Genomic DNA, 11982 nt, shown 5'->3' on the forward strand with positions numbered 1-11982 from the left:
GCTAGTGCGCTCAGCAGTGCTCCAGCAGTGCCTCTGCGCCTGGGCAGGGGGTTACAGGGTTTATATTTTCAATTGTAATTTTTTTTGAGGGGAGGCTGTTTGGAGGATCAGCAGCGGAGGGGAGCGGCGCTCAGCCCTGCGGCGTCCTGAGCAGGACAGGGCTGCCCCGGGGCAGCAGCGCCGGGGGCTGGGGACAACGCGGCCTCCCCTGCCCCTTCCTCTGCCCCGCCGTGGGGTCGGGGCCGCCCCCTCCCTCCCCGTTCCCCCGGCCCCGCGGGGCGCTGCGGGTCCCGCGGCGGGCGCCAGGGGGCGCTGCGGGCGCGGAGCGGGCGCGGGGCGCGGAGCGGGGGCGCAGCCGGGCCGGGGGCTCCGCGCTCCGGCTCCTCTGCGGCTGCGACCCCCTCCGCAACCCCTCCCCGCTCCGCGATCCCAGGGCTTCGGTCTCTCGGCCCGGGAGGAGGGAAGGTTGCGCTCCCGCGGCGATGCGCGGGGCTGGGAAGGGAGGTTTTGTCCATATGTTGATTTGGGGGGGGGGGGTCCCGAGGATGCTGGGGGCGCGGGGGCAGAGGGACGGCTCTATCTGCGGGATTTGCGCTGCATGCTAGAAACTGCGAGTTATGCTGAGAGTTAAAAGAAATAATAATTCTCCCCTCCTGAGGTGGCCGGCGGTTGTTGAGGGGGTACGGAGCGGCCCCGGCTCGTTCCTGTGGGGTAAAGGAGGGGAGGAGAAAAACACACACACAAAAAGGGGGAAAAAAGGAAAACCCGCCCGCACCACCCAGCGGCCCCGCGCGGGGATAACAAACTCCAACTTAAAAAAAACTTCCGAGCGCGTCGGGGGGCGCGCAGGCGGCGGCGCTGCCCAGGTGCGGGTCGAGGCAGGGCCAGGGGGTCCTGGCTGCTCCCCCCGCCGCGGGGCGCGGGGAGGGGACCCGAGCCCCGGCCCCTTCCCCACCTGGGACTCGCTTTGAGCGGCACGGCCAGACCCAAGGGGGGGCTTTTGTTGCGTCCTGGCAGCCGGGGGGGCTGCGGGTGTGTGTGGGGGGAGAGGGTGAATCGGGATGGTGTTGGGGAGGAGACAAAGGGGTTTTTCCGGGGCCGGGGGGGATATACGGGGGGCTGTCGGAGTTTCGGTAAAGGCTCCCCGGTGCAGAGGGGAAGCGGTGGCTCAGGAGGGGCTTCAGCGGGCTGCGGGGTGAAGGAAAGCAAGGGCACAGCAACTTTATAATCGACTTTTTATTAAGATTATAAATTTAAACAAATCTGAACAGTTTTACCCGGTGATATACAATTCCATATGCACAAAAATACAGGCTTACAAACAAAGAAAAAGGAGCAGGAAAAAAAAAGAAGACCCCAACAGACCGTTTGGCAAAGCATCTTCAGTTACACACAGTGCTGATAGTGAAGTTGGGAGTGGGCGAAAAAAAGGAGGAGGGGACGACGACCAGAAAACCCACCTTTTTACAACAAAAGGTTTTTCTTTAAAAAAACAATGTAAAAAAAAAAAAAATCAAGAGACTCTACAGGAGACAATCTCTTCACAAGACCAAACAATGCTGGTTTTATGATTGGGAAGGCTGAAACCAGAACAGTTAAAAAAAAAAAAAAAAAAAAAAAGAGGGGGGAAAAAAGAAAAAAAAAAGAGTCAGACCCGACACACACACTGGAGACGTGAGTCGTGCTACACGGTTACCTGCGGCATCACAAGCACACACCGAGACGGAGGCTCTGGGCTGCCGGGGGTGGCTCGCCCCCTCCCCGGCGTGGCGGGGCGCAGCCCAGAGGGACCCCCGGCCCCCTGTTTTTCCCCTTCCCACCCTCCCCAAATTCAGCTCTCAGAACCCTCCAGCGCTCCCCTGGCACAAGCGGTGGGAAGAAGTCACATCGCACACGTTTCTTCTGGGAGGAAAGTTGAAATGTTTTCATTTCTGCCTTTTTTTTTTTTTTCCCCCTTTTCTTTTAAATATACAAAGAAACGCACAAAAGCGACGGGGCAGCAGCGGCTTTCCCCTGTCCGCACCCTGAAACGCGCCGAGCCGGGGGCGGCGGGACCCGCGGGGCGGCCCGGGGCGGGGAGCGGGGCCGGGGGCGCTCCCGCCGCGGGGTCCCGGGGCCGGTCCCGGCTCTCACGTGGCGCTACCGGCCGCCAGCACCGGCCCCGGGAAACGCGCCGTGAAGAGAACCCGAGCGGACACAAAGAGGATTATTTAAATAGGTGCTTCGTTGTTGTTTTTTGTTTTGTTTTCGTTTGTTTGCTTGTTTTTGTTGTTGTTTTTTTTTTTTTTTCTCTCTCATCTCTGCAAAAATAAAGTCCCAAGATCTTAGATTTTTTTTTCTTTATTGTACAATTTATAAAACACTAGCGCGGCTCTGCCCTCCCGCCTCCCCTGCGCACCCCTCGGCACCCCCCCCTCCCCTCGCCCCAACCCCCCTCCCTGCCTTTGTTTCAGGGTCCCCCCTCCGGAGCCGCCGTCCCTCGGATCGCACCCCCGTTTTGTCAACACCCCCCACACACCCCCTCTGCTCCCCCACTTCTCTCTAAAACGCGACGATGGCCCGAGTCCAGGCTCCCAGGCTCGCCAGCGCCTGCTTGCTGCACAGCTGCCCGTTGAGGGGCTGCTCCGAGTCCGCCTGCTGCCGGCTCACCAGCCCCGTGAAACCGGAGCCGAAGATGGAGATCAAGTTGGAGATGTTGGAAGAGTCCTGGGGGTGCTCGGCGCTGTACTCCTCGAAGCGGGCGCGTTTGGTGCACGGGGCGAAGGGGGGGCCGCCCGCCACCCCGCCTCCCCCCGGCTCCCCTTCCTCCACCCCCTCCTCTTCCTCCTCCTGCCCCGGGTAATACTTGCGCTTGGTGCCGGGCGCGGGCGGCGGGGAGGCGAGCCCCGGTGCCGGCTGGCAGCAGCAGGGGCACTGCGAGCAGCAGTCCTGGTGCAAGTACCCGTTCTCCACCGTGGTCACGACGTGAGTGTCCAAATCCAGCACCGTGGTGCGGCTGCTACAGTGCGGGGCCCCGCCGCTCCCGAAGTCACAGCCGGCGGCGTAGAGCAGCCCCGGGGCCGCGCTGCCGCCGCCACCGGGACCGGCGCTGCCGGCTGCCCGGTAGAAGCCCGGGGACGAGTCTCTGCAGGGCGCTCGCTGCAGCTCCGGGGGCGCCGCGCACACCGGCACCTCCAGCAGCTCCGCGCCGCCCCGCGCAGCCCCGCAGCTCCGCGCCTCGCGGTCCTGCGTGTCGGCGGGCAGCGGGAGTGCCGCCAGCTCCGGCGGGGCGGCGGCGGCGGGCGGTGGGCAGGCGGGCATGGCGAGGAGCGGGGCGCCGTCGGGGTAGTGCTGCTGGCGGCGGTAGAGCTCGGCGTAGCGCTCGCTCAGGTAGAGCTGCCGGGCGTTGCGGAGCACATAGGAGACGAGCAGGTTCTTGTGGAGCTTGATGCCGCCTCGCTGCGTGCGGGAGCTGTGGATCTTCCGCAGGGAAATACTGATCAAACTCTGCGCATCGAGGGTGCACTCCATCCTCCTCCGGCCCCTCAGCATCGGCTCTCGCCGCCCGCGCAGCCAGGCACCCCGGCCCGCATCCACACGGCAGCCGGGCGGGTGCGGAGGGTCGTAAGGAAGGAGGATAAAGAGGCGGGGGGGGGAGGGAATAAAGGGGAGGGGGGGAAGGGGAAAAGGGGGGACAGAGCCTGAGGTCGCTGGAGAAGGGGGGGAAATAGAGAGGGGTGTCTTCAGGGGGCGGCCAGCGGCGGGAGCAGCGCGGGCATCGCCGGGGGCTCCCGCTGCTGCCGCCGCCGCCGCCGCGCTCCGAGCACGGACGGCGCGGGCGGGCAGCGCCACCAGCGCCGCGCGCGCCCCCGCCCCGCCCTCCCGCGCGGCACCGCCCCCCGCCCGCCCCTCCGCGCGCTCCCGCCCGCCCCGCCCACCCGCGCGCTGCCCCCCCGCGCCCGCCCGTACCTGTCGCGCGGAGACACTGAACGCCCGCCCGCCCGGCCCCCGCCTTTTATACCGCTGCGCCGGCCCCTGGGCCCCGCCCCCCGGGGCCGGCGCTACCAATGGAAAGGCGGCGAGCGGCTTGACGGGCGGACGGCGCCGCCAATAGGAGCGAGGCGGGCCCCTCGTGCCGTTCAAACGGTGTCAGGCGCGCCGCGGCCCGTGAGGGCGGCGGGGGCTCGGCCGAGCCGGGCCGGGGGCACCGGGGGCACCGGGAGTCCTGCCCGAGCGGCGGCGGGGCCGGGGCGCAGCCTCCCTGCGCCGCTCTCCTCGCACAGGTGAGCGAGGGGCGGTGCCGGCGCCGGTGGGCGGTCCCGAGCAGCCGCGGGGGCGGGGGCGCGTCACGCCCCGCCCCGTCCCGCCCTGTGACACCCCCGGGCACGGCGTATTCTCAGCACGGACCCTCGGTGGTCCCGGCACTCTCTGTGGATCGCATCCCAGGCGGTGCGGGGGGAATGCCCCGCTCCGCTTTGGGCTGTCCTAGCCCCGGGAGTTCCCGGTTCGGTGCTGGCTGCATGCCAGCACTGCCGGGTCCCCCCGCGCCCCGACAGCCCTCGGCACGGACGCCCCTTGTCTTGCCCGGAGGGCTCCGGCCATCACCCCGCGTTTGGAGGGGAATCAGGGCTTTCCCCCGACGTGGGGGCAGGACCGTGTATCAGTCACTTCTCACAAAGTGCCCCAATCACACCTGGTTTTCCCCCAAAGTGAGAGCAGGACCGCGCTCGGGTTAATTATGGGCTAATTAGGGCCTCCCGTCCCGCCTCGGGATACACGGCAGTGTTGGCTTTGCAGGGCAGCGCGGCCCCTGCTCTTCCTCACAGAAGGGTGTGAGGGGAGGGGTCTGGGTTGGTCCCTATGGGGTTAGGGACTGCAGGGGCTCGGGGGTGGGTTTAGGGGATGCAGAGACTCAGGGGTGTCCCCGCACTTTTTGCTTAAAAGCCGCAGTCACCCAGTCACCCAACCACCGTGCCTGGGGAGCAGCAGCACCCGCGGAAGCTGGTGACACCGTAGAGCAGCAGCCCTTGTTCACCAGGTAAGAGCTGGGGAGCTCAGGGCAGAAGGCTGCAGTGTCTGGGTGGCAGAAGGGGCTGTGAGCTGCCAGGAAGGGGCTGCAGTGCTGGGGCAATGGGAGCTGCTTCTGAAACGGCATCTTCTGTAGAAAGCAGAAGGTAGGGGAGCAATGAGGGGGTTTCCCCACTGACTGCAGAGGGCCTCCAGGCTAGGTGCCTGCCTTGGGGTCACCCTGGCATGCATACCTTAGCAGCAGATATGGGCAGCCTCATGTCTGTGCGTTGTGGGGAGCCCACTGGAAAGAAAGCCCCTGAAGCCCTTGCTCCTGCTGTGCAGCCCAAACTCCAAATCACAGGGGCAGTGACACAAGGTGATCACTGGGGTCATCAGCTCACTGTGCAAAACCTGGGCTCTGTGGGGGGTTTTGAGGGGGATGCTTGGAGGCTTTTCTTGTTTCCTGGCCTGGCTGTATTCTGCTGGGCCAGCTTGACCATGTCCTCCACTCAAGGGAATGGGAGCAGGCCCAGCATCACTGAGGATTTTGTTCCTGTGGAAGGGTGGTTGGGGCAGCAGCTGGGCTGGGGCAGCTCATTTCTCCCTGAGGAGCAGCTGGCTAAGTCCTGCATGCTCATGGAACAACCTTCTCCACAATCTGCCTTCAGCCATGCAAACTGGGGTGAATGACACTCTGTGCATTCCCGAGCTCTGGTAGGATGCTCTTGTTCCTTGTTCATAATGCAAAAAGTGATCACAACCCCCTCCAAAGGGATGGCTGTAGCTCAAGGCAGTGGGTACGGGCAGTGTTGGAGATAGGGGGGTTACGCTGTGTCCGTCCTCTCCTCCACCAGTCTCTCTCCCTTGCAATTCTCCCTGGCTGCAAGTTGGCTTTTCCAGGGCTGTGGCTGCACAGCAGCTGGGGGTCCAGGAGGTGATAATTGGAGCTGGTCTGGGCAGATACTATGGGGTGCAGCAGGACTGGGGTTTGGGCACATTGCATAGAGCAGTGCTGAGCTTTGGGTGCTTTGGTGGCTTGTGCCAGATCTTGCTGCTGCTCAGTGAGATCAAAGGCTCTGCTATCATGGGCTGTTGGGGTTGGTGCTTGTGGACTGAGCCCCAGCTGCAGCTCTGCAGCATTTTCTCTGTCCTCATGGGCACTGGGGAACCAGGGCAGCGAGCGCTGCTGCTGCCAACCTGTGCCACATCCTCCACCCAGAGCAGGCAGTGATTTCTTCTGCTCAGCTGGCGTTTGCTGCTCTCTGGCCCATCTCCAGCTGTAGAACTCCAGCCTAGGTGGTCCAGGCTAAGAGCTTGAATTGCCCATTGGCTGACTGTGATGGGATGGCTTGGGCAGCATGGATGGTGCCAGGCACAAAGCATTGCCCTGGAAGACACACTCTGCCTCAAGCTCCTGCTCACCTTCCTGCCTACAACTCAAGCATGGGCTCAGGACACTGCCCAGTGCTGGCCCTCTGCTTTTTAATCATCGAGTGGCCCTGCTGGCCTTGAGTTGGGGATGTCAGTGAAGGGTCAGATGGATTTTGCAGAGCTCTGCTTGCAGCAGTGCTGAGTTTAGGGAGGTGCAGAGGGTGGTGTATCCTCAGGGCCGGTCGGGCATCGTGGGGCAGCCCTGGATGCAGGAGCTGCTGCTGTCTCTGGCTGTCAGAGAAGTGCCCTCTGCTGTAACTGCCTGAGAAGCTTCGTGGCACCAGGAAAACCCGAGAGCACAGCAGGAGCCTCTAGGAGATGAAGATGGAATTAAAACTTTAATCTTATTTAGACTCTGGGTAATTAATATAAAGGCTATAAAACGTGGGCCTGATCCTCGCGCTGACTGCCGGGCACCGTGCTGCGGCCAGCGGGGCTGTGGCAGCTGCAGGCTGGCTCTCCTCCCTGGCTGGCTCTCCTGCCAGGTGCCAATGTTTTGTTTGCAGACACGGTGGCTTTAATCCTGGAGCTGGGATGGGCTGTGTGCTGCGAGAGCCACGCTGCTTCAGTTTGGCCTGTGAACTCCAAAATCTCCCAGAGACAGGAATCTGGCTGATACCTGTCTTGGCACATGATTGCAAGCTCTGCTTTTCTAAAGAGGATAATGAGTTCTGTCCATTTTCTGGCTCTGCAGCAGCAAGGTGGGGCAGGATGGGTTTGGTGCTTGCCTTTCTCAGGAAAACCTGTGTGTCCTGTCCAGCATCCCTATTCCCTGGTGTTGGGGTTTGAGTGCCCTTTCCATGGGCAAGGGCCCTAAGAACCTTACTGCTGTAGTGGACAGTTCATTTAAAACCATCTTGGTTAAATGTAATTCCAGTTTTTACCTGGCTGGTTTTTATATGGTGAGAATCATTATTTCCCCAAAGAAGAAGAGGATGGGCCCAGGATTTGCTCTCTGAAGGGCTAAGCTACACATTTCCTGGTGTAAATGATGCTGGTCCTGGGGACTGCCTGTGATGTGGGCACTGTGGGGCTGCTCCTGGGCTGGGGATGGTGCAGCAGTACCACACCTGGTCCAGCCCTGCTGATGTCCTGGTGCCAGGGCCGGTTTCGCAGCCATCGATCCTGCAGTGGGCTCCAGCAGCAAAACCTGGCGGTCCGCTGCTCTCAGCTGCAGAGTAAACAAGCTGGCAAGAGAAACCATTTTGCTTCAGCTAGTAGGAGAAACCCTTTTTAGGTAGCACTTCCAACTGGCAATGCTCTCCTTCATTAACCCCCTCCTTCCCATTCCAATGAAACGTGAATTTGCAGCGATTGGAGATCAGGCGCTTGCCAGTGCAGCTTTGCCACCCAGAGCAACGAACACAGACGTGAATTTACTGCTTGATCTCATAATTTCAGTGCAATTAGACTGGCTGCTATAAAGCAATTTCCCCTTGAGCCTCGGAGTCCTGGGCCTGGGTACTGCCCAGCTTTTCTCAGACAGGGAAAGGGAGGCCTTTGGGTATTGGCTGAAACACAAGGTTTTTTGGGTGCACCTGGAACTTGACTCCCTGGAGACGCGTCTATGAGCTGGAGCTGCGGGTGCCTGGCATGTCTGAAAAGGAGCCTGCTTTTCAGGCTTACTTATTACAAGTCAGGCACCCAAAGCTAGTGGGAAAACAAGCCAGAACAAGGTTTTCAGGCTGAGCTCTTGGAGCTGGGCTGGCCTCTGCCACCTTCTCCTCTGTGCTGGGCAGGCTCAATGTTGCCTGGCTCCCCAAGATGCCCCCCATCTTGGGGGGACTTGTAGGGTAGACCCACAGGTTCTGCTGCAGCGTGTGGGGAATGGGCCATGTCAGCTCTCAAAGCCAGCAGCCCTTGGAGAAGCGTAACCATCTGTATTGATTGAGCGGGCTGTGGGTAGGGCTGTCACCTCGCTGTGGTAGCTGTTAGCTCTTTCTCACAGCTTTGGTATCATAGTCAAATACTTTGTATAAAATCCTGGAGAAAAAGGGCTAGAAACCATACTGAAAAAGCATCCATTTAATTATCTTTTCTCCATGCTCTTAGGCGGGGAGCTGTATAATGCCTCCCAAGCACGACAGTGGCACTGGGCATGGATGACATGCTCAGTATTTTGATTTGGTCTCCTCCTACCTAAATTCACCAACTCATTTCCTGTGTTCCTGGTACCCTGGGGACTGCTGTGCAGGGTATGGGTGCTTCCATAAGCTTCCCTGCCATTGGTTCATTGCCTCTTACTGCTGGGTGGCCAAGCACCTGTGCCCGACATGGTGCTTACAAACTCTCCTGGTGCCTTCTGTGCTCCTACCATAGTGTTGGGAGGTCCCTTGGATGGGAATTGTATGATCCTTCTTTTGACTTATCCTGGAAGGGTGGAATTGAGGAGGTGATTGCTACCACCTGATCCTCTCCACAATGGGCTCTGCTTATCCTGCTGCAAGGGGGCAAATGCTGGCTGTGTTGGCCAGCTGGTGTTGTGACCCAAAAGAGAAGGGGGTTTCTGTCTGTGCTGATGTGTTTTAGCCCATTGATGTCTTGCTGTGCCCACAGGTCAATTGGCAGTACCAGATCTGTTCCTTGCTAGAGCTGAGGAGGGGAATGAGCTGCTGATGGTGTAAGCAGAGCTGTGGGTGTTCATGGAGAGGCTGCAGTGTCCTGTCCTGGTTGGTCTTGGTGTGAGTTGCGTGGCTCACCTCATGCCCAGAGCTGCTTGTGTGATGCTCTGCATTGTAAAGCTCCTGGCACAGGCACTTCCCCACGTCTCTAACAAATCTGTCCAGCTGTGCTGGTTGCTGTTGGTGCCTTGTCTCCTTATTTCTGGCATTTGAAGGCCATTGATTTCCTGCAAAACCACTGCAGAATGCTACAGCTGCTCAGGGCAAGCTCAGGAGCTGCCCTTTTTGGAAGAGGGGGTGAAGTTGGGGTCCATTCCTTCCAGTGAGCATTTCACACCTTGGACTGGGTGGTCCCCTGGGCCCTGCCAGCCAAGGAGCTCATTAAACCTCCCTGACAGACACGGTGCTCACCCCTCTTCTGGGGCCATGTGGGATCCTGGGAGTTCCTCTGACACTGTGGGGGAGAAAACAAGTCTGTGCTGAGGGACTCCCTTGGCAGCTGGTGGTTCTCTGCAGCTGCTGTGGGGTCTCGCTGCTGCTGCCCCAAAGCATCACTTTCAGGAGCCGTGAGGTGCCCTGGGCAACCAGTGCTGTTTGCTGGGATGTGGTATCTGATAGAGACCTTATTTTAATTGCTAGGTCAGTTATCCTGCAGTCTTTATTTGTGTAGCCAAGGGTTGATCCCTGGTCTTGGTCTGACCCCGAGTTACAGCTGTAAATGTGGCTGTGCTGGAGCAGAGTCCTTACCCAAACTGGGAAGTCTGTCTCCAACATAAGCATGAATGAGGGATGTTACCTGCAAATCCTGTTCCCGTCTATCCAAGGTGGAGCAGGACAGGACTTGCTGGGGACTGAGTGGGATTTGTAATCGTGCTCCCTGCTGGCGATGGGAGCAGCAGGCTCGGAGGAGGCTGGGCATCAGCTGCTATAGGGTTCTGGGAGGGGTGGAGACCAGGCACCTGTGATCTAGGGCTAATCCTGCCTCTGTTTCCCCTTCCATCTCCCCTGTCCAGTGGTTTCTAGATATTCATCAGAGCAGGGCAGAGCCCGTCTTACTGCACAGGCCGTGTCTGGTGCGGGGGACCCTTGGGTGACTCCTGTGTTGGGCATTGCTCATCTCCAGTGACACCACCTGCCCAGGGCTTGGAGTGCCAGGTGACGCTTGGCATTGATGGCAACCAAACCAAACCAAACTCTGCTCCCTGTTCTTGCCAAATCTGTAGGGAGGGCAGCTGGGGTAAAAACTGTAGTAAAGTTGGAGCTGTGGCTCGCCTGGGGAACGAACGCTGGGGTAGTGAATGGGAGTTTGGCCCCGGGTGCGGTGAGGTCCCAGTGGGGAACTTCTTCCCCGCTGAAAGTGACTCCAGGAGTGCTGCCAGCGGGCACGGGGCTCCGAAGGGGTTAATGGCTGCTCGTCTGTCATGGAACCTGCAGCCTTTCCCGAGCAGAGCCCCTCCGGCCGGGAGCAGCGTGGCCTTACGGTGCCCTGCGGATGGACGGACAGACGGCGGCAGAACTACAATCCCCGGCAGGGAGCAAACCCCCGGGGTGTGCCGGGACTGGTAGTCCGGGGGCTGGCGTGGGGGGTCCCCGCTGCCACTCGTGGCTGGGGCGCGGGGACCCGGAGGGAATGTGCCGGCTCGGGGAGGAGCCAGCGTGTTCACCCACTTTGTTGTTATATACCTTAAAGGAGCAGTGGCTGTGCCCGAGCGAGCTCCCTAGCGGAGCCGCGCAACCCGGGCTGTGGGCTTTTTAAAGATAAAAATCACTCGCGTGGCCTCCCTTATTAACGACATCTCCCGCTCTCAGTAACTCCTTCGGCGCCTGGGCATCGCCAGCCGGCGCGGTGCTGGGCCCGCCCGCCGCGGGGCTGCTGCGCTGCGCTGGACCGCTCTGGTCCTGCATCCCCTCCAGAGCATCCTCCTGCCGGCACTCTCTGTCTGGGAGCCCGGAGCTGTCGGGGTGTGGGTGCCGAACCCCCCAGCGCTCTTCATACCACGGAAAATCTGTTTCCTTGCAGGGAAGACGTCCCTGCTCATGGTCGCCGTAGATAAAGAGCTCTGGAGAGAAGTGTGGAGTAGCGACAACGTGGGCAGCGCGGCAGATTTCTCATGCCACTGTGGCACAGCCGTGACCTGGAGATTTCTTCCTCCCTCCGGCATAATTCAGTCTAGCACCCGGTGCCTCCAGCTAAACACCCTGGCCCGGCCCTGGCATGTGCCCAGCAGACACCCACATCAAAGCCACCGCGGCTTGCCTGGCTCCTTGCCAGCAGCTACCTCTAGACAGCTTGTGCAAACCTGGAGGCAGATGACTGCGGAGCATCCAGCCCTCAGCAGCTCCCGCCTGCTGTGGGGCAGCCGGAGCTGGCTTGGGTGTGTGGTGGGAGCCACAGCTGGGTGGGCGACCCCGTACTGGGATCGTGATGGGGGTGCCTGTGAAACACTTGTCCCAGCGAAGCTGGGCAGCTGCAGGCTGGCACTGGCTGCTTTCAACTGCTTTGTCCCTGCTTCCCTGTGCTGGTGGTCATTGCCTCCACGCCCCTCTGAGCCTCGGCAGAGGGGGATGAAATCTCTGTGGCAGGTGAATGTGCTGGAGAGGGGCTGGTGGAGCGCAGTACTGGAACCTTGCTGACTGGAAAAGCAGGAATAACCACCCAAACGCAACTGGTGTGTGTGGGGGGGGGGGGGGGGGGGGGGCTGTGGTGCTGCAGGGAGCTGGCAGCTGAGCTGGCTGATGCTGGGTGACACTCTGGGGCAGATGGCCCAGGCCTGCCTTTGCTTCCTAGGGTCACACACTGTGGTTCACCCATGGGTTATCACCAGCATGAAGGCAAGGGGAGGGCTTGGGTGGCAGAGATGAGCCCAGTGCTCTTGGCTGAGCCTTTTGCTCCTGGGCTTTTGGGTGCAGCTCAGCCTCCTCACAGCCTGGATGTTTGCCT

The 11982-nt window shown here is 60.7% G+C and overlaps 1 protein-coding gene and 1 long non-coding RNA gene across 2 annotated transcripts; one reads left to right on the forward strand and one right to left on the reverse strand.

The window, feature by feature from the left end:
* Positions 1-2522: 2522 nt before the first annotated feature.
* IER5L (immediate early response 5 like) lies at positions 2523-3819 on the reverse strand. Its single transcript, XM_069031709.1, has one exon. It carries the CDS (start codon positions 3529-3531, stop codon positions 2542-2544), a length of 990 nt encoding a protein of 329 aa, XP_068887810.1. The 5' UTR covers positions 3532-3819; the 3' UTR covers positions 2523-2541.
* An 805-nt stretch (positions 3820-4624) lies between these two features.
* On the forward strand, positions 4625-11697 carry LOC138119698 (uncharacterized). Its single transcript, XR_011155588.1, has 3 exons — positions 4625-4688; positions 4924-5017; positions 11062-11697. It is a non-coding gene; the product is annotated as an uncharacterized lncRNA (long non-coding RNA).
* The last annotated feature ends 285 nt before the right edge of the window (positions 11698-11982 follow it).

Source organism: Aphelocoma coerulescens, chromosome 17 (genome assembly GCF_041296385.1).
Source record: "Aphelocoma coerulescens isolate FSJ_1873_10779 chromosome 17, UR_Acoe_1.0, whole genome shotgun sequence".
Classification (NCBI taxonomy): domain Eukaryota; kingdom Metazoa; phylum Chordata; class Aves; order Passeriformes; family Corvidae; genus Aphelocoma; species Aphelocoma coerulescens.

Excerpts from the sequence above, each read along its gene's own strand:
- IER5L (XM_069031709.1), bottom strand. The coding sequence starts at position 3,531 with ATGCTGAGGGGCCGGAGGAGGATGGAGTGCACCCTCGATGCGCAGAGT.